The sequence below is a fragment of the Saccopteryx leptura genome, chromosome 7, assembly GCF_036850995.1.
Source record: "Saccopteryx leptura isolate mSacLep1 chromosome 7, mSacLep1_pri_phased_curated, whole genome shotgun sequence".
Classification (NCBI taxonomy): domain Eukaryota; kingdom Metazoa; phylum Chordata; class Mammalia; order Chiroptera; family Emballonuridae; genus Saccopteryx; species Saccopteryx leptura.
Genome location: NC_089509.1, coordinates 50,305,658 through 50,327,135, shown reverse-complemented (window position 1 = coordinate 50,327,135; position 21,478 = coordinate 50,305,658). Strand labels below are relative to the sequence as shown.

At 39.9% G+C, this 21,478-nt stretch overlaps 1 protein-coding gene across 1 annotated transcript in view; it reads left to right on the top strand.

Moving 5' to 3' along the window:
• The first annotated feature begins 2,225 nt into the window (after nucleotides 1–2,225).
• The window catches only part of GRB14 (growth factor receptor bound protein 14), a 122,265-nt gene continuing 103,012 nt past the window's right edge, over nucleotides 2,226–21,478 (top strand). The window contains exons 1-2 of the mRNA XM_066345783.1: nucleotides 2,226–2,588; nucleotides 3,816–3,948. Coding sequence (XP_066201880.1) covers nucleotides 2,398–2,588; nucleotides 3,816–3,948 — 324 coding nt within the window. The 5' untranslated portion in view covers nucleotides 2,226–2,397. The remainder of the gene's footprint in view (nucleotides 2,589–3,815; nucleotides 3,949–21,478) is intronic.

Below are 21,478 nucleotides of genomic sequence, written 5' to 3'. Positions count from 1 at the left end.
AGATTCTCAAGGTATCTGGGAGTAAATATTTAATGCTAATCTACAAGACAAACTATTTAGGTTTTCATTCCTCAGAGTTGTTCTCTGCTTTTTTGGCCTCTGATGAATGCAGGTATTATAATTTTTACTCATGGGTTTTAGAGGTGGAGCATAAAGCCTGTAAATAGATACTCCCTGGATATTTACTAAATGAGAAAATGTCCAGAGAGGGGAGACACAATTGAGATCTCATTCCAACCAATGAATACTATTTCTTGAGGTTAAAAATTTATGCTGGGAAGTGGAGCAGGATACAGTGTTGGGGAAAGAATTTTCAGTGATTCCAAAGATATACACAGCTTTCATTCACCCTTTCTCTAACAAAAACAATCAGTCTGCTGTGTGTGTGTGTGTGTGTGTGTGTGTGTGTGGTGTGTGTGTGTGTGTGTTGATTGCCTCTCGTTAGAGTGCTCCAACAATATCATTTTTAGAGAGGAGAAATGGCTGCCTGCAAGAGTTTTGGATAAAAATAGGGGTGATGATGATGATGATGAGTTTGCTTCCTTCTTATGTCTTTCGTTCAAGTTTTCTGCAAATATGTAACTTTCATTTTGCTGGAATGACCTCATTATGTCTGTGTGCTTTTACATTAAACTCTTAAAACCCACACATAGAACCCATATCATAATTTAGGGAACTGGATGTGAGGGTTTTGCCCTGCACACAGCATCAATACATGTCACTTATCATCACCATTAGTATTATTAATGCTATCCCTCAGGATAACGACCGTTTTGTTCTGTCTTGGCCATTGCATTGTATAAAGCATCCCTGGGACCACACCCATGGTGTGACCCAGGTCACTAGTTCTCTTTGTTGGGTCTTAATTTTGACATCAGGAAAGTAAAAAACTTGGATTCAATAAGCTCTTTCCCTTAGAGAACTGCTGCCTTCATGGAGTTTCCCCTAGCTTTCTCAAAGGCTGGGAGTTAGCTACCCTTGGGTGCCCGTAGTGGTTGGTGCTATGGTGTGTGCCTGTGGTGGTGTGGGTGTAAAGGGAATTGATGGATGTGGAGGAGGGGGTTTTGCGTGCTTCCTCTGGAGGCGTTGTGTTTGCTTTTCCCTGAACAGAGGTTAAGAAAACCTGGGGAAATAGATGCCAGGGACAGATGTTACCTAATTTGGTCAACGAACACAGTGTGTAAAACATTTGGAAATCTCTGATGGTGCCCTGGATTGGGGGCATTTATTGGAAGAGTAGAAACAATATCACCCAGGACTTCAGAGTAGGGCCGCTGCCTCTCAGAGGGTGAGCAGAATATAATTACCATTTCAAATATATAGTTTGGGTTTTGATACGGAACCTTCTGGGTTAGAAGCCTGACTGCACTAACTACTTAGTGCTCTGTTGCGCAAGGTACTCCATGGCTTTGTGCCCCAATTTCCTTATCTGTAAAATGGTGTAAACATCTAATTTATGAGGCTGTAGTGTGTGTGTGTGTGTGGGGGGGGGGGGGGGTAGGGCAAGGCAGAAAGGAACTTACTGAGTTGTTCGTAAAAGAAAATGAATCATTCTTCTAATTCCGAAGACATCTTCAGTTTTAGCTCATGCCTTACTCAGAATTCTTAAACCCCTCAGTAGTTTTCTGTACTGATTGTATTTAATGTTTCCCCTCCCCTCTTCCTGGCTCACCAATTCCCCCATCCCGGCCTCGGTCTGCGGGGTAAAAGGAGGAAGACTCAGTCACTTAGGGGAAGGACTGGGGCAAACCCAGCTGTATGGGCCCCGGCCTCCTGGCACCGCTGGGCCTGTCATGGCGGCCCAGCCACAGCTTAGGTGATCTCAGACTGCAGAGCATGAAGAATGGAACGGTCTGGGGGGTCAGAGCTGCCCGGACCTCTGCCCCGTCTCGGGTCCGCCAGGCAAGCCTGGCAGGATGGCCTGCTCGGCTGCGTCCCCGCCCCACGGGGCGCTCGGACCGCCCGGACCCTGGGCTCAGCTGGCGCTCGGGCGCCCACCTGGGGAGGCGGCGGCCCGGGCCTTGGGCACCGGCAGCCAAAGCCCAGGCGCGGCGGCGCGGGACACACGCCAGCGCCCGAGAGCCCCCCGGGCCCGCGCCGGGCGGCCGCCCTGGGCGTCCTCCCCGCCCCCTCCGCGCGCCGCCCCGCCGCCCGCGGCCCCCACCCACCGGCCGCTCCTCCCCTCTCCCCACCCTCCTCCTCCGCCCCCTCCCCTCCCCCGCCGCCTAGCCGACTGCTGGGCCGAACGTCTGAGCCGCCCGGGCCCGGAGCGCAGGCGGCAAGGCCACCGCACCTGCAGCGCGCTCGGGCAGCCCGACTGGCACCGAGCTTCCCGCCACCCGACCGCCTCCCGGTCGCCGGGTCTCCCAGGACGCCAGAACCCCCCGACCGGCCACGATGACCACTTCCCTTCAAGATGGGCAAAGCGCCGCGGGTAGGGCGGCCGCCCGGGACCCGCCGCTGGCCGCCCAGGTGTGCGGCGCTGCCCAGGGGAGGGGCGACGCCCGCGACCTGGCGCCAGCCCTTTGGCTGCACGCGCGAGCGCGCCTGCCCACTCCGGACGGGACCCGCGGCTGTGCTGCTGGCAGGTAGGCAGCCCTCCGAGGGCGCGGGGGAGTGTCCTGGGTTGGCAGCCGGCGAGGGGGTGAGGGGGCGGTCCTAGGGGTGAGCCATGTGCCCAGAGCTGGGCCAAGTTTGTGAAAGTCTCTGAAGACGATTCCCTTTGAGCTGGGATCTACCAGATCAGCAGGACATCGCAATCTCGCAGAGCCTTATAAATAGCATCACCGTCTCATTGAGAGCTCCTGGTCTCTCTCTCGCCTCTGCTCATCCGTGTGAACTAGGAGGCCAAGCTTCAGGCTGACCATCCGTCTCCCTTCATTCTTCGTGGTCTTGTATTTAAAAACAAATATTTTTATTATATATATATATATTTAAAAAAATCGTAGCATAAATGAATTCATCTCTCACATAGAGTCTTAACAGCGACCCTGAAGAAGCAAAGCACGATTGACATGTGAGCAGCCTTGCAGTATATATAATAAAAGAATAGAGGCTTTAAAAGGTTTCCCAATCTCCATAGCATTCAGCACTAAGTGCCTTTAGAGTTCACAATTATACACATAATTCAAAGAAGAAAAAGGCTGCAACAACAACAAAAAGTCTCTAGTCCTTCATATTCATACATTTAATTGGTACTTTCCTCCCAGATTTTTCTAAGTGCTTCAACTTCACTGAAGTTTCAATTACTTTCAGTGGACTAGAGTACATTTATACTAACTAGCAAGTTCTATTCACTTACCTCCTCAAGAACAGTGCCTTGTGATTTCCTATCCATAAGTACTTGAAAAATCAACAGACTGTGTGTGGGCAACATTGTGAATGAAATTTGAAGTGAGATGAACCACAGCTATAATTAATAAACCATAACTTTCAAAAGTGATTAGTAAAAGAGCACAGGGATAAATTCACTAAATTTTCATAGACTGTCAATTTCATAGATGCATAACAATGCCTGACTCCAGGTGATTTTTGCATCATTAAATGTATAGTATGTATTTCAGCTTCAGGAAAATTATCAAAGTGCTGGAGAAATGGGGTTTTCCATGCCTGGTGACTTTTTTAAAGCCCCCCCCCCCCAAAGGTTAGGATCCTATAGATGATTGATTTATATCAACATGTTTAAACCCACAGAAAGTACATCCCAGACCATTGGCACAGAGTGGTACTTGTTGGCCTTTACTTTTTAATTCTGACAGCAATTATATTTTACTTTCTGTTTTATGTAAATGACATCCTATGTTCTCTCGGTGTAGGAGAAAAAAGAAAGATCTTGATGTTCTGGGAATGCCATCTATTCCAAACCCTTTTCCTGAGCTGTGCTGTTCTCCACTTACATCAGTGTTGTCAGCAGGCCTGTTTCCCACAGCAAACTCAAGGAAAACACAGGTATGCATTTTAAAATTTCCTAATAAAACTTTTTTTAGGAGTTTAAATCCATACAATCTTCAAAATAATCAAAAACTTACATTAACAAAGGTTTAACATGGCCTATTTTAAATAATTTCATTGACTGACAGTTTTTTGATGTTATTTTCTCTCATGCTTCAAGTTTTCACAGTTGTATAGTGGGAATGTTAAAACTTACCAGTCAGGTTTTTGGGATGGGTTAAATGAGAAAAATATCTGTAAAGTGCAGAGTCTGGGAGCTAATGTTATTCATGAAATAGGTGGGAGACATCTGTGTAATACTAGATTGACAATTTAAAGTCAGGAATTGGAAAGGGGGGCGGTAGTATTGTGATGAGAAGGGGATTGGCTGGTTTCTTTAATCATTTCTTTAACCTTTCACATTTTGAACCCAACCCAACCTCATTTACTGAAGGAAAGTGATATAGTGAATCTGTGGCAAAGGTAATTGGAGTTTAGGACTCAACACCTTCTTTATTTCAGTTAATTCTTCTTAGTGGAGAGGCCTCTGGCTGCAGAAGGCAGATGAGTTGTAAATGGACTTCATTTTTGTGATTTTTTTTCTTTATGAGTTTCTAGTAATGGGGCTGACTTAAGAAAATTAGATTTCAAAGACAAAGCAACGAGGGGGAGATCCATCATGATTATACTTTTTGCAAAACAAAATGACAACAAAAGAATCAGTGTATTCTAGAATACTTCTATCTTTTCTTAACATTCTTCCTCTCAGTTCTGAATCAACAAAGAGAGGCTTCACTAGGCAAAATGTGCCTTGTTCTTGCAGCACAGAGGTAATAAATTTAAACAGTCAGATGCTTGTAGTGAGGAGAGGGATGATTAACAGAGAGGAGAAAACAGTTGATCATTTCTCCCATCTGTTGTTTCCTTTCTTTTTTTCTGAACTTTTACTACCTGTGATGGATTTAATAATGTGTTTTAGGAATGGAGGAAATACCCTATGAAATAGATGAATTTTTTTTTAAAGAAAAAGAGAGAGAAAAGGAGAGAGAAAGGAAGGGTGAGAGAGGGAGGGAGGAGAGAGATGAGAAGCATCAACTTGTAGTTGTGTCACTTTAGTTCATTGATTGCTACTCGTATGTGCCTTGAGGGGGGGGGGTTAAGTTGAGCCAGTAACCCCTTGCTCAAGCCAGTGACCTTGGGCTTAAGACAGTGACCTTGGGATCATGTTGATGACCCCTCACTCAAGCCAGTGATCCTGTGCTGAAGCCTGTAGCTTTGTGGTTTAGAACTGGGGACCTCAGCATTCTGGGTTGATGCTCTATCCACTGCGTCACCACCCATCAGGCTTGATAATTTACAGCACTAATAGAGCCAGTAGGGAAGGATTCCGTGGAATGTTGTCTTTTGATGGAAGTCTGATTTAACAAGGCACATATACTTTTTGGGAGGGGGTGAAATTTAACTGGGGCATGTACACTCTTGTGTACATGCATAACAATTGGAGAAAGTAGGAGTAAATATTGCCAAAGAAGAGGTATGTTCTGAGTTAGTCCTCAAGTGGGTGGGACTGTGACATTGAATGTGGATACAAACATAGAAGAGACTCCCTTGAGAGCTTTATTGTAAGGGTGAGGTTTAAAGTCAGAGCCCAAAGAAAAAAACTGCCATTCTTAAAAATATCTGGGCCCTTTGAGAGGTTAGCTTTTTGGGATATCAAATGGGAGTATGGAGGATAGATTTGACTGTGTGTCATGGTGGTGAAAAAATTGATTCTGGACTGTCCATGTGACCCAGAGTTGGTAAAGGAAGTATCTGATGGAGTTTAATAGATTTCCCTGCTTCCGGAGGGCCTGTTTTGTTCTTTGCACCTAGGCTCTGAGGCACTGAGATAAGCAAGAAGGCCATCCAAAGGTGTTTATCAGGGTGGCACTTTGATTTGGGATTGGGTTAGGGCAGGGGTCCCCAAACTTTTTACACAGGGGGCCAAGTTCACTGTCCCTCAGACCGTTGGAGGGCCGGACTATAAAAAAAAACTATGAACAAATCCCTATGCACACTGCACATATCTTATTTTAAAATAAAATAAAAAAACAGGAATAAATACAATATTTAAAATAAAGAACATGTAAATTTAAATCAACAAACTGACCAGTATTTCAATGGGAACTATGGGCCTGCTTTTGGCTAATGAGATGGTCAATGCCCGGTTCCATATTTGTCACTGCTAGCCGTAACAAGTGGTATGACCTGCTTCAGGAGCCGTGATGCATGCGTCCCGCGTCACCGGAAGTAATACTGTACGTAAGCGCCGCCTCACTTTGCAGCGCCGCTGCCGCCACATACAGTACTCCAGGAGCACAGGATGTAGATATTGAACACCAATGAAAGAGGTGCCCCTTCCGGAAGTGTGGTGGGGGCCGGATAAATGGCCTCAGGGGGCCGCATGCGGCCCACGGGCCGTAGTTTGGAGACCCCTGGGTTAGGGGTTAAGAGTTGAACAGAGGAAGGAGTAGAGGAAGAGGTCTGAGGCTTACTCTGACTTTGATTTTTTGAGTGGATATTGAGAATGCTTGTGTCTAAGGGATGCATCCATGGGGCAAGCTTCTTCTGAATAAAGAGAGAGATAATGAGTATTATGTGCGGATGTTAATGAAATAAAAAGAGAAAGAGAGTGGATGTCAATGTCAGGGTTAAGTCCAGGTGCGTCCTAAGTGTGGCTAGTCATCACTCGAGAGTAAGACATCTTATCTTGGAGATGATATTTCTTCAGAGCAGGTTTAGCAAATTGGCAAAATGGGGAAAGGGTGCTGCTATGTTACTATTGACTCTGACCAATTTCCTGCTCAGGCCTGGGCCATGTTTCTGCAGTGACCTTCTCAGTGAGTACACTGCACCCACACAGACAGCTGTACCGTTTCATGAGCAGTGAGTTCTGGCCCGAGTCCTGGAGACCACCCAAGGTTGTTCCCACCCAAAAGGGCAATTCCTGTTGGCCTCTTCCTTGAGTGCAACAGGTGGGGTCTCTAAGAAGAGAAGGCTATCAGAAGTGGAAGGTTCCTTTTCACATTTAACCCTCCCTCTCCCCCCACACACCTAGACTTTGGATTTAGAACTTATCCTTTGTTTTTATTCCTTTGTATCTGCTCTGTCCTTTGGAATGAGTGAGGTTTTGGGAACCCATGATTCTACGTCAGTAATTTCTCCAAAGTTAGTATCTTGGTGACACAGATTACCCTTTTACAGGATGGTATTTCTGGCCCAATTGTCTCTGACCTTTGGTGGAGATAATGCAAATGACATTGATAGGTACTACTGCATATTATTTATGATTGAAACATTCCAGAAGACAATGTCTCTATATTCTCTCTTTCATTTGGTTTGTTTAACCATTCCAGTCATTTTAGTAATTCTTTTCTACTCTTAGGAAAAATGAAGAATTGCTTGTTATGTACAAATAAATGACCAGACAGTTTGAAAGAATCCAGACTAGAAATGTTAAATTTTATGTGGCCTTTCAAAAGCAGTCAAAAATCATTTTACAGGCCATAAATATTTTTTACAGTTTGCGTTGTGTACCTAATGCATGAGCAGTAAAGTGCAATGAAATCACAGATGGGATATGCTTTATCTCTTTTTACAAATAGAATATCCCAAACTATTCAGTACAGCTGGCTTCTAGTATTTTCATTTAAAAATGAGACCTAGAATGTTATAGAATCTGGATTATTTACTTCCTCTCCCTTCTAGTATTTTTAGAATACTGGGCAGATATATTTCTCAGACATATTTCTTTTTTTTTATTTTATTTATTCATTTTAGAGAGGAGAGGGAGAGAGAGAGAGACAGAGAGAGACAGAGAGGAGAGAGAGACAGGGTGGAGGAGCTGGAAGCATCAACTCCCATATGTGCCTTGACCAGGCAAGCCCAGGGTTTTGAACCGGCGACCTCAGCATTTCCAGGTCAACGCTTTATCCACTGTGCCACCACAGGTCAGGCTGACATATTTCTTTGTGATCACCAATAAAACAGATTCCAAGAGTATCTTCCTTAATATTCATGGTCCATGAAAGTTACTTGCACGTACAATTTTATATTAAAAGTGACTGACACTATGAATTTAGATCTCTCTCTCTCTCTCTCTTTTTTCCTACTTCTGATTGAAATTTCCCAGTAACTTGTCCCTGGGCACTTACTATTTGGAGAAAGGGAAAGAATGAGGCATAATCTTGATAATTGCTGAATCTGGAAAATGAGATCTTTAGCTCTTGCTGTAGAATCAGTTCTTCTCTCGAGTTTGTCAATCTCTAGATAATTTTTGTGCTTGGACACAGCTTATAAAGTAGCTCTGGTTAATTGCTTCCCAGGACTGTGTAGTATAACTAATTCAAAATAAAGCCTCTGAAGATTTTAAAGATAAAAAAGACACCCCTGAAAAACTGTGTCATGGAATGTTGAGCTGGAAGACGTCTCTGATATCATAGTAGAATGTCCTTCTTTTACAGATGAGTAAATGGAGGATAAGAAATGCTATGTGGCTGACAGCGGCACAGCCAGGACCTAAAATCTGGATTTCTTGAGGCTTTGACAAGATTTTTTTTTTTTTTTTTTTAGTAAGGTAACAATTTCCAAAGAAATCAGAAACACAAGAGCAGGACAAGGAATAAACATATCAGTGTTGTTAGTTTTAACTCCACCCATAATACAAGAGCAGGGGTGACAAATAATATTTGTTAATATTCTAATATTTAAGGACCTGGAATCCTCTTTTATTTTCCCCTTCTGCAAATAGAATGATGTCTTGGTGGATTTTTTCCTCTAGCTTTCTTCTCTATCTTCAACCTAACATTCATAGGCAAAATCTATCAAATAATTGATTATATCACCAAATACGATTTATTAGTATTACTAATAACTAGGTTTTGCATGTAGTATGCAGTCCACAGGATGTTATCTCATGAGGACACTGGCAATTGGGTCTCTCATCCACGTTTTAAGCTTTTAAAATAAAAGTATAGAAGCCAGTGCTTCTATACTAAAATGTGCTTCCACATTTTAAATACAGAAAGACCAAAAAGATGATTATGTCTCAGTGTGCTTTGCCCCTCACCACACTGTTTCTAGTCTATTCTGTATTTAATTAAGCTTTTTTATTATTTCAGTAAAATAAAAAATATATTCCAAATAATTAAGAAATGACTTTTTCATATGCTCTCCCTTTGAATATTTCCCTTCTCATTTGTCAAGGACTATAAAAAGAAAGATTCATCTCTGCCCCCCAATTAAAGGGCCTCTGATATCAGTTCTTTGTGATGTCAGTAATTACTCCGTTTGGTAGAGCACTAAAAATGTATCATGTGTGGTTTATAGGAATATTATATGACTTCTCCATTAAATAAGCTCTTATATATTAATTTCTCCAGTATACACAGTAAATGGTACCCCCATATTCCCATTTTCCATATTGAGCAATTATCATGATTTTGTATTATTTACTTCATCTATATCTTTTTATATTTTTGTTGAAATATTTTAAAGTAGACCCTTTACATTCTGTTAATTGTATTCTTACCTAGTTTTGTATGAATCTCTGAAAATGTACTTTTTTTTTTTTTTTTTTTTTTTTTTACAGAGACAGTCAGAGAGAGGGATAGATAGGGACAAACAGGAACGGAGAGAGATGAGAAGCATCAATCATCAGTTTTTCATTGCGACACCGTAGTTGTTCATTGATTGCTTTCTCATATGTGCCTTGACCGCGGGTCTTTAGCAGACCAAGTAACCCCTTGCTTGAGCCAGCGACCTTGGGTCCAAGCTGGTGAGCTTTGCTCAAACCAGATGAGCCTGCACTCAAGCTGGCGACCTTGGGGGTCTTGAACCTGGGTCCTCCGCATCCCAGTCCGATGCTCTATTTACTGCGCCACCGCCTGGTCAGGCTACATTTTCTTAAACAACCAAAATGCCACTATTCCCTAACAAAAATATAATTTCTTGGTATCATTTAAACCCATCTATAATCATATTTTCTCAGTTGGAATGATACATAAAATCCTTAAATTATAAACTGGCTATATTTGAAAAGTTTTTAATTAGCCCTTTGGCAATTTAAATTTCTTTTTATATGAAATAACAGCATAAATCATATTTAGGCTCCTCAAGCCATTTTACAAAATCTCACTTAATGTGAAATGAAATGCAGATATCATGTATATGTAGAAAGGATTGTAGAAACAATACTTGCTTCTATTAGGGTTTCAAACAAATATGTCTTTCCAACAGCAATTGCTACTTTTGAATGTTGGCACTTGAAGAATATAATTTTTCTTGTAGAGGAATTTGGAAGTATACAGATCTTTGTAGCAATGTTGAAACAAGCTTGAACGGCACTTCTCAAAGTGTAGTTACTAGACCAACCTTCCTTAGAATGAGTAGGGATGCTTGTTAAAAATACAGATACTTGGACCTCTTGCAAAACCCACTGAATAGCTTCCTGGTGAAGGGCATAGGGATTAGACATTTTATTTTTTTTCTCTCTAACAGCTGTATAAAATCTGGGGTACTCTTATCCTCTGCTGCTTTTAAACTCTAGAGAAATTCGACTTTTTAAAATTGTGAACAACTTCATTTAGTCAATAAAAAGTAGCAATATTACAAATGGATTTCGGTTGGTATTTTATCCAGGTATTGATTGTTTGGAGGAAACATAACCTCACATGCACTAGCTTGAAAGGTTATGTTCTAGTACCTGGAGGCCAAAAGTTCACTGATCTCATGAGAGATTGGAATTGGGAATTAGAAAGTCAACAAAAATTACTGCTGCCACTTTCTCCATTCTTTTAATTTTGTTGTTTTCCCACAAGCACAGCTCAGTTGCTGCTTCTTGTAAATTTATTTAGTTTTATGACATTCTTTTCAGCCTTGCTTGTCTTGATTGTATCCCATTGTATGTGGCCCCAAATGGCCACCCCATTGGAATAAGTAGTTCCTCGCAATAGTGTGTCAGTACTTGGTGACTGACTGGAGTCAACATCTGGACAGAGGTAGCTCATTGTGTTCAACTCTTATTCAGTCAGCTGTGGTGAAAGGGACATAGGGACCTGGACCACAGCTCACTCAGCAAGGGTGTGGAACAGATTTTGTGAACAGGTAGTACAGGTTCAGTAGGTATGGTATATAGAGGTCAAGAGGGAACAATGGACAGCTAGTGACTTAGGAAAAAAGATCACAAAGAAGAAGAGAGCACAGAAATAAATTTTTATCCTAAGTGTATCATATATGATGATCCAGTGATTGGATTCGCTGACTTATCCTATAGTGTTCAGTTCCTTCACCTCAGTTCACTTAATTTACTTGAAGTGTATTTATTTCAGTTCAGTTGTTACCACCGTTCAGTGACGGTAAACTTCCTTGGCCATTTATTGTCTTGAGCTTACATCTTTAGCGAGGTCCCTTAGCCTCTGGGGACAGGAGCCACCAACTCTAGTTTCTTACTAGCTCATGCTGATTACCTTCATTTGTAGCAGAAAACAGCTGTCTCTTCCTATTTGAAAACTTCAGTCCCCTAGCAAACCTTCTGTTTGTCAGGGTTTTATATCCAGTTTGAAGGTTTCCTCTAAGTTTCCAGTAATTTGCACAGTACATTGCAGTTCAACCTTTGTCTGCAATATGGGTTTTGTTTTTCAGTTCTTTGAAAGCTCAGCTTCTGATTTGTTTTTCCCTAGGGGCATATATTATGTTCTGTCACGAGAAGGAAAATTGGAGTCATTCATGGTTCAATATAAATGTGGATCTTAATTAATATAAAAAAGCTTTCTGTAGTCTTACGGACATTGATTTAAAAAAATGTCAGCTTATATGGAATAGTAACATTCTGTTGTGTAAGTATACACTGATAAGTATTTGATCAGGGATAAGCAGACTTGGGAATTGTTCCTTTGGCATGCTACAGAAAGGACAGCTCAGAGGAGAACCTGGAAAGTGATTACAAGCTTTTGCCAAGGGGCAGGAGCAGAAGGAAAGCTTTTGGAATTGATTTACAAGAGAAATGGGGAGCCAATAATGGCAGATCATCCTTTAATTCTTGTTCCTTCCCTTTGCTCCCACTTATTTAGTATTTTTAAAGCCACAGAAAAAATAAGCAAAAATAGGAGGATTAATATTCTTAACTAGTTTGCAAATGCTTCTGTCTGTTACAAAAGATCATTTATAAGTGGGTGTTTATTGACACACATTTTTCCATAGATGTAATGTTACATGTGGTGGTTAGGTTGTTAGAGCAGTCAGCAAAATTTTTTGAATTCATAATAGCTTCAAAGAATAGTATATTTACAACATCCTGTGCATCAGTTTTAATATTATTTCTATGCAAGATGTGAGTCAATATTATGTGATTAAAGATAATAGACTGGGAATCAGCAAACCTCAGTTTTAATATGGTCCTGCTGCTGCTGAGAGATGTGATAAGAGGCTATTGCTTTCTCTTCTGGGCCTTCAAGCACTATGAGTTCCTCCTGTTCCAGAGCAAGTGATTCTGATGGCTCTTGAAGTACTAATGACTGTGCAATAGGTATAGAAGTTTTGGGACGTTACTTTGGCCTCACCCCAGAAGTTTTTCTTCAGCCTTAGTTAAGGTCTTCCCACATGGTCACCATACTTCCTTGGATAAAGACTCTGTTTTGGGGTTCCATGGGGCAAGGAGCATAGAAGACACCTTTGTGGAAATAATCGAGGCAGGAGGGACTAGTTAAACGACGAATTGTTCATCAAAGTAAAGGTCCAAATATTAGACAGTCAGAAAAAGTGTGTCTGGAGGAGCCAGTTGGGTAGTATGGTTTTATATAAACTTAGGTGTAAGGATGTGAGATTAGATGTGAACATTTCAGGCTGATGTAGGTCCAGTTTGTACTTTGATTTGCTCCACCTCAAGTCATCCATTGGTTGCTCAAGCCAGAAACCTAGAAGACCTCTTTCTAATCTTTGTCAAGTGAAGCTCCATCTTTCATCAAAATGTACTGGAATCCATAAGCTTCTCTCCTTCTCCATTGCTACCATCCCAACCGTAAGACCCTCATAAGTGGCCTCCTTGCTTCTGTTTTAGCCTATTTTGGCTCATTCTCTATTCACTTGCTACAGTGAACTTTTAGAAAAGTAAATCACATCATGTCTCACTCTGGTTGAAAAATTTTTGATAGCTTAGAATCAAATACAAATTTTTATCTTAGCCTAAGGACTGTACATGGTTTGGTTTCCGTCTGCCTCTTAAAACTCATCTGCATTCTACTCTTTGTTCATTATACTCCAGCCATGGTGAAAGAACAGTCCTACCTGTTTGTGAATTTGGCAAGCTTTTTCCTACTGTAGAGCCTTTGGTATGACTATTTCCTCTGCGTGGAACCTCTTTTCCTGACTCTTTACACAGCTGACACCTCTTTAGTCTTCAGGTCTCGGCACCAAATCATCTTACCAAGGATGCCTTTTTTGACTAGTCTACCTAAAGTATCCCTGTATGTCTATTATTTTTCTTTTCCTTTTTTCCTACTCTGTCACATTTCCTATTGTATTTCTATAGCTGTACATACCATAATCCAAATTGTCATTTTTATCTATTTGTTCTAATTGTTTATATCTCAGTTTTGTTGTTTTGGGGTTCTTTTGGTAAAAGAATGAATAACTAACTGGGTTATTGAAGATAGTTAAAGGCAATTTTAACAAGCTGTATTTTGACATTTATTCTAATCATGATCAGTCATTTTCCTCCTCTTCATCAAATTAAAAAAATTAATTTTATTAAGAAATTCTATTAGGAAAGATAAAGTTATATGGTAGAATCCTGGACCAATTGGATTTTATTATATACCTTTTGCTTTCATTACACACATAGAGAATTTCAATCTTGTGTAATGAAATTAATGATATACTTCTGACTTTCTACGTTATTCTTGTTTAATGGAATTAGAAGTGAAAAGTGCTTGGTGGACTGATATACTTTCTTCCAGCTTCCTGTGTGTTAACAAGAATTCACACATTTGGAAAAAGTTAAGTGGAAATATCAGTTGGGTTTATAATATGTCTCTCAGAGGAAGGGGTAGAGGTTAGCAATAGTTTTAATTATTAACCATTAATTTTGTAGGTAAATGATTTAGGCCAGTGCTCATAAAGTGGAAATGGGAAACTATATATTCTTGAATATACAAGAAGACTTTCCAAGGGGTGTACAAACTCATGGATTTAAGAGATTCAGTTTCTAAATCCTCATCTTTTTTGTAAAATTCCTCTTCCTGAGAACACACTCGTGTTCATAGTAACCTTCCTACCTAGTGCATTACTCAGGGGCATGTAAACCTCCATCCAGGGCATCACATACAACAAAAGCTTTCTTTAATAATTAATCAAAGCACCACAAATCAGAAGCATTTTTTTCTCTTTATACCTTACACATATTTCTGTTAAAAATAGATATGGTTAGAAATGAGAATTTTGGCTAGTGTTGAAATGTTCTGAATTTAGATAAATGATGGTGTGATGGGAGTAGTGACAATTTTATTGTTTTATTTTTTAATTTTCAATGATTGACCTCTGTTCTTCACTCTCCTGTTGTCAGTGAAAGTATAACCCTTGGGGGAGAGTTTCCTAAGAACAAAGCCAATAATGCATTAGTGAGAAATATTGAATGCTGCAGACAACCTTTTATCATGTTTAAATGTGTTTTCCACTGTCCTCAATACTTGGGATGCATCAATAGCTGAAAGAAAATACACCAACAGACACCTGATGTGATACAGATTACTGTTGTGCTGAAGGTCTTTGGGAAGCCAACTTGAAGCATAAGTTTGCCTGTGGGAAGGTTGCTGGGGAGAGTCTTGGAAACAATGCCTGTGGGAATAGACACAGTGATGCCACAACAGAGGCCTTGTCCAATCCCAGAGGAGCTCTGGAGGTGGGATAGCCCTACAGAATAATTCAGAATTAGGGCAGAGGAGCTGGGCTGCCCAGGAAGGGCCTGGCTGAGGGCATGGTGGCTCTCTTGAGCCTAGTTGTAATGGCTGGCAGGGAAGACTTAGCCAGGAGGTCTTAGTGGCTGACACTGACGGCTGGGACAATGAATGCTTCAGTCCTGAAGGTTTGAGGCTTTGCCACAGCTTCTACAACAGTCACTAACTGATGCTTTCAATGTAACAAATTCCATCTGAGACTACCAAATTTTTTAGATAAATTGGATAAAACTCAAGGAGGTAACGTGTACACGATTTCTTTCAGATTTTGTGTTATGTTATTTAATATTGTGGTTAAAGCCTAATTATCAAATTATATTATAAAATATTTATTCCTGTGCTAGTCAATTCCCATCCTATTTTATTGTAAAATACTTTAATATTTTCTACTTTTTGTTAACAAAAATATGCTAGTTGCTTGACTATTTTTTTTAAAAAAATACACCATTTGTTTTTATTAAAAACATAAGAAATTTTATCATGATGTAATTAAAATTAATGGAGCTATTTCTAATCTTATGCTTGATTTTTATTTAATTACATCCAAAGGTTGAAAGTCAAGTTGGAAATTACACTCACCCAATAGAATTCCATGCCCTTTCTAACACTTTATCATACCTCTCAGAACTCTTTCTGTATTATTTCAATTTTGACTATATTGAGTTATTTCTCTTATAAGATAATAAAAATTAATGTTCAGTGTTTTTTTTTTGTTTTGTTTTTTTTTTTTCACATTTTTCCAAAGCTGGAAATGGGGAGGCAGTCAGGCAGACTCCTGCATGCGCCCAACCGGGATCCACCCGGCATGCCCACCAAGGGGCGATGCTCTGCCCATCTGGGGCGTTGCTCGGTTGCAACCAGAGCCATTCTAGCACCTGAGAAAGAGGCCACAGAGCCATCCTCAGCGTCTGGGCCATCTTTGCTCCAATGGAGCCTTGGCTGCGGGAGGGGAAGAGAGAGACAGAGAGGAAGGGGAGGGGGGGTAGAGAAGCAGATGGGTGCTTCTCCTGTGTGCCCTGGCCGGGAATCAAACCTGGGACTCCTGCACGCCAGGCCAACGCTCTACCACTGAGCAAACCGGACAGGGTCAATGTTTAGTGTTTTAAAGTTTTCTTTTCTAAGAATGCCTATCAATATCTCTTTTTGACTTGAAAAGTAAAGTTGCACTTTATCTGATAGAGGCCCAGATTGTTTTGTTGATAATGGATCATTAAAAAGATTCCAGCTCAGATAGAATTTCAAGATTGATACTGCCTTTATACCACCTCTGCACTCTTTTCTCTCTTACCTGGATTAATTTTTCTCTGTAGCACGTTATATGTTGATATATAGATGTGTTCATTTCTGACTTTTCCAACTAGAACATAAGCCCTGTGAAGGCAGGGACTTTTTTTTATACCATTGAATCAATGGATAGGGCAATGCCTGGCACTTAATAGACCTTCAGTACATTTTTCTTAATGAAAGAATAAAAGAATGAATAAATGAAGGGGAAGGACCAGAGAAGCATTGTTATTAAGGTCAAGAATGAAGAAGTATTTGGGAATGTACTGATAATATAAATGATAAAGAGTTTGCAAGGAAACTTAGAAAAGTGAAATTTAGTTGCTAAGAGGGGTCTGACTTTTCTTTTTTAAAGACTTTATTCATTTTAGAAAGGAGAGATAGAGATAGAAAGAGACAGCGAGAAGAGGGGGAGGAGCAGGAAGCATCAACTCCCATATGTACCTTGACTGGGCAAGTCCAGGGCTTTGAACCAGCAATCTCAGCATTCTAGTTTGATGCTTTATGCACTGCACCACTAGAGGTCAGGCCAAGAGAGGTCTGATATTGTTAGATGTTAAAAGAGATCCTAGTCAGGTAAACATTTGGGTATTGATTTTGCCACTATTAGAGCCTTCTAAATTTGGGTTACCCTTCCTCAGAAAAAATTCAGGTTTTTGTCTCTTTGGACCCTTGTAAGCATTTTCCATCTTACCAGTCCATGTGTGCCAGTTAAGAAGCATGTATACTTTATGGGGCCAAGTCCAGTAAAAGTTTTTCAATCAACCCACATTCACAGTGGAAGATTACTTTCATTCCTGGGAAGGGTGACATATGCGTGTTAAGCCCAGTATTCAGATGAAAGGGTGCTTTGGTATTATTCAACTGTGTATTGGCAAGACTCAGGCCAGTATCTAGTTTCTCTTTAGAGACATTTTGCATTATATTACAGTACTCTTACTGTGCTGTGCCAGGGAAATTAAGATCAGCTGGAACACTCTGTAGGTCATTGGCTTGAAATCTTAGGGCACTGGGAACTTGATGTTTTGTTTTAATGACCTCATTTAGGCTGAACCTGCCTTTGTTCCAAAGGCATAGGGCCCCTTTACAAAACCAAGTCTGCACCTTGGGAGAGGTTTAGAGAAAAGTGACTAAAAAATTTGAAGGCATCGGGTCAACTTCAATGTAAAGAGTACTTGATTAATTATGGCTCTTGAGTCAGGAAAGATGAAGAAAAAGCATAAGGTCACCTCAGTGTGGATGTAGCCATTAAATTTCATGGTATCTGAAACATATTTTGAAAGTTGAAGGAGGTAGTTTTAAGAAAAGTTAGAAAAGTTGACAGGTCACGGAGCAACTCAGGGGATTTGTGCTCTGGCGCATGCTTTCTGTAGAGATTTCCAGAGGACATCACTTGTGGAATGAAGTGCCTCCTGCATATTTCTCCAAGTGGAAGTGCATGATGTGTATGTATATGCATGTGGGGTACATGAGGATTGTGGGAATAATATAAAACTTCCATATGGGAAGTTGTATGATGAACATGGAATACCTTTCTGGAACAAAACTTTTAATTGGAAAATAGGGGGAAACCATTTTTATGTTAAAATACTCCTATTTTTAATGAGTCAAATGCATAATTTATGTGTATATTTAAGAACAAATTAAATATCTTAGAGTTATTGCCTCCCTGAGATGGAAGGGGCTATAGGATTAGTTTCCTTTACATTTCCAGTAGTTCTGGAAGAAAGATTTGAGAAACACTAATGTTGTTTTAGTTCTTTGTGGAATGGCTCTTTGTAATCTTCAGAAAATTTGCTTATCATTTTGTTCTGTCCTTCTCAGTTCTTCTTCTCTAGCTCAAGTTCTTTCTCTCTAAAGCTCCCCTTATTTGATTGGTACCTAACCATTAATACTGCGGATATTGGGTTGTCAAACATCTGAAGTGGGTTTTTTTCCTACTCTCATACGGCTTGGCAGGGCATCCCTCTCATTGAAGTCTCTGAAGACCTCTTTATTCCTGAAGACCCACTTCAGTTCTATTTGAAAATCTCAGAAGTTTTGGGCATTAAAATTGTTTTCCATTGATTTAAGTGAGTGAGAGAAAGAGAGAGAGAGAGAGAGAGAGAGAGAGACATTAACTGACTGTTCCATTTAGTTGTTCCATTTAGTTGTGTACTCCGTGGTTGCTTCTCACATATTCCATGACATGGTTTCAGGGATTGAAACCATGATTTCAGCCTACCAGGATGGTGCTCTATCCACTGAGCAACCCTGTCAGGGCTAATTTTGGGTATTTTTTGGCAACTCTTTTCTTCTTGAAACACTTTCTTGACTTCTACTTTTTTGCAGGCCTTTATTGTAGGATCTTAGTCTTGGCGTTCCTTAGGGTTTTGTTCCAGAACTTTGTTTTCATTTTATTGCCGGAGTGATCTCATCTCCTGTCATCTCAATTGCAGTATTCATACCAGTCTAGACTAGATCTTTATCCTGGGCTGCCTGCTGGATATCTTCACTTGTACAGTCCATAAACATCTCAAGTTCAGCATATTTCAAACCAAATTAATCATTCTTTCTCAAATTTTCTCTTCTTCTATGTTTCCCTTCATTGAGAATGGTATACTCTCTTCTTATACTAGAAAATCAGAAATCTTAGTTCATCTTTGGCTTCCTCTATTGGTCTCTTTCCACATTCAATGGGTTACAAAGTCTTAGAAAAACAACTCTTGAGTTTATCCATTTTTTGCAACCTCTGTGCCACTGCAGTATAGTTCAGGCCAAGTCATCTGTCTCATAATTAGTACTGAGAGTCTCTTCTCTGATTGCTTTTATTTTTATTCTTGCTTTTTACCTAGATGCGTCCTATGCTTAAAAAAATATTTTATAGAGAATCTAAAATTTGTATAACATAGAATTAACCAAATTTTTGATTTAATTAAATGTACTGGGGTGACATTAGATAATGAAATTATATAGATTTCAAGTTTACAATTTTATAATACATTATCTGTATATTGCATTGTATACTCACCACCCAAAGTCAAATCTTTTGTGATCATATATTTGACCCCTTTTACTCTTTATAATCCACCCCTTCCCCATCTCCCTACCCTCTGGTAGCCACCATACTGTTTTCTGTGTCTGTGAATTTTTGTTTCTTTATTTTTCTTGTTTCTTTATTTGTTACTTTCAGTTTTATATCCCACATATGAGTGAAATCATATGGTTCTTGACTTTTAATGTCTGACTTATTTCACTTAGCATGATATTCTCAAGATCCATCCATGATTATTTATATAGGAAACTCTAAAGACTTTACCCCCAAAATATATTAGAAACACTAAACAAATAGAGTAAAGTTAAGGATACAAAATCAGTGTCCAAAAATCCATTGCATTGTATATACTAACAATGAAATTTCAGAAAAAAAAGGAAAATTAAACATTTTAAAGTATACAAATTCAGTAGCATTTAATACATTTTCTTTATGTAACCATCATATTTAATTACCTGAAAAAGAAATCCTGTATTCATTAAGCAGTCACTCCTCATCTTCCCCTAGCCCAGGACCCTGGCAGCCATTTATCTGCTTCCTGTCCCTATGCATTTACCTATTCTGGATATTTCATATAGAATCATATAACATGTAACTTTTTGTACCTGGTTTCTTTCACTTACCATGTTTTAGAAGTTTATCCACATTGTAGCATATAATAATATGCTTTTTTTAAAAAAAAATTATTGATTGATTTGAGAGAGAGAAAGAGAGAAACATCAATTTGCTGTTCTGCTCATTTATGCATTTATTAACTGTTTCTTGCATATGCTCTCACTAGGGATCGGACATGCAGCCTTGGTGTATTGGGTCGATACTCTAACCAACCAAGCTACCAGGCCAGGGCTGTTATGCTTTTAACTATGCAGTAGTTCTAAGCATGTAGAGAAGTACATATCTTTTTTTTTTTTTTTTTGAAAAATTAGTGATTGTTTATACATGGTAACTCTCCTCTTTGTTCCTTTGTTCTCAATCCTGTTTTTTCTCTTTTCCCCCTGCTATGAGGGAACCCCTTTTCTGAGGTTGGTGTGCATCTTTTCCCTCCATGTTTTTTGTACTTTTGCAGTTTAGAGCATGGTACTGTGTTTTAATGATTTATGTAAAAATATATTTGAATGTGTTTCTCTGCAACTTGCTGTTTCATTCAACATTTTTCTTAATTCCATTGTATGTATACATCACAGTTAATTTATCCTTCCCCATTGAAAAAATTTAAGAATCTTCTCAGTTTCCATCGTTGAAAACCACACTGCAGTGTACATTCTTGTGCCTCTGGGCAAGAGGTTCTCTATGTGTTTAGAAGTAGAATTGCTCGGCTACAGAGCAGGTGCATGTTCAGTTTCACAAGACGTTGCCAAATTGTTCTCCAAAGTGGTTGTACCCACTCACATTATATGTGTCTCTGTTTCCACACTTTCTCTTCAACAGCTGGTATTTTTAGATCTTAAAGTTTTTGCCAGTGTGGTTAGTGTAATGAAATTTTAATTATAGTGTTAATTTGAATTAGCTTGACTACTTATAAGGTTGAACATCTTTTCATTTGCTTCTGGTAATTCATATTTCTTCTTTGTGAATTATCTGTATTTTTTGAATTATGTTTGCCATTTTATTGATTTGTAAGAGTCCTTTATATAGTATGGGTAGTAATCTTTTTGCAATTATAAATATTACAGTGACCTTTTCTTAGTAATTGTGATTGAACTTTGTTTACAGTGTCTTTTATTGTGTGTGTGACACATACAGAGAGACAGATGGGGACAGACAGGAAGGGAGAGGTGAGAAACATCAATTCTTCATTGCAGCTCCATAGTTGTTCATTGATTGCTTTCTCATATGTGCCTTGACCAGGGGTTCCAGCAGAGTAAGTGACCCCTTGCTGAAGTCAGAGACCTTGGGCTCAAGCCAGTGACCTTGGGCTTCAAGCCAGTGACCTTGGGCTCAAGCCAGCGACCATGAGGTTGTGTCTATGATCCCACGCTCAAGCCAGCGACGCCACACTCAAGCTGGTGAACCCACGTTAAGCCGGATGAGCCTGTGCTCAAGCCCACGACCTCGGAGTTTTGAACCTGGGTCCTCCGTGTCCCAGTCCAACTCTCTGTCCACTGCATCGTTACTACAGTGTCTCTTATGACAAGTCTCAATTTTAATAGGGCTCTTTGGGTATTGCATAGCTGAACCACCTTTCATATCCTGTATCATACTCTGTGCATTGACCACACTACATTTTTTTTAGTTTTCTAAT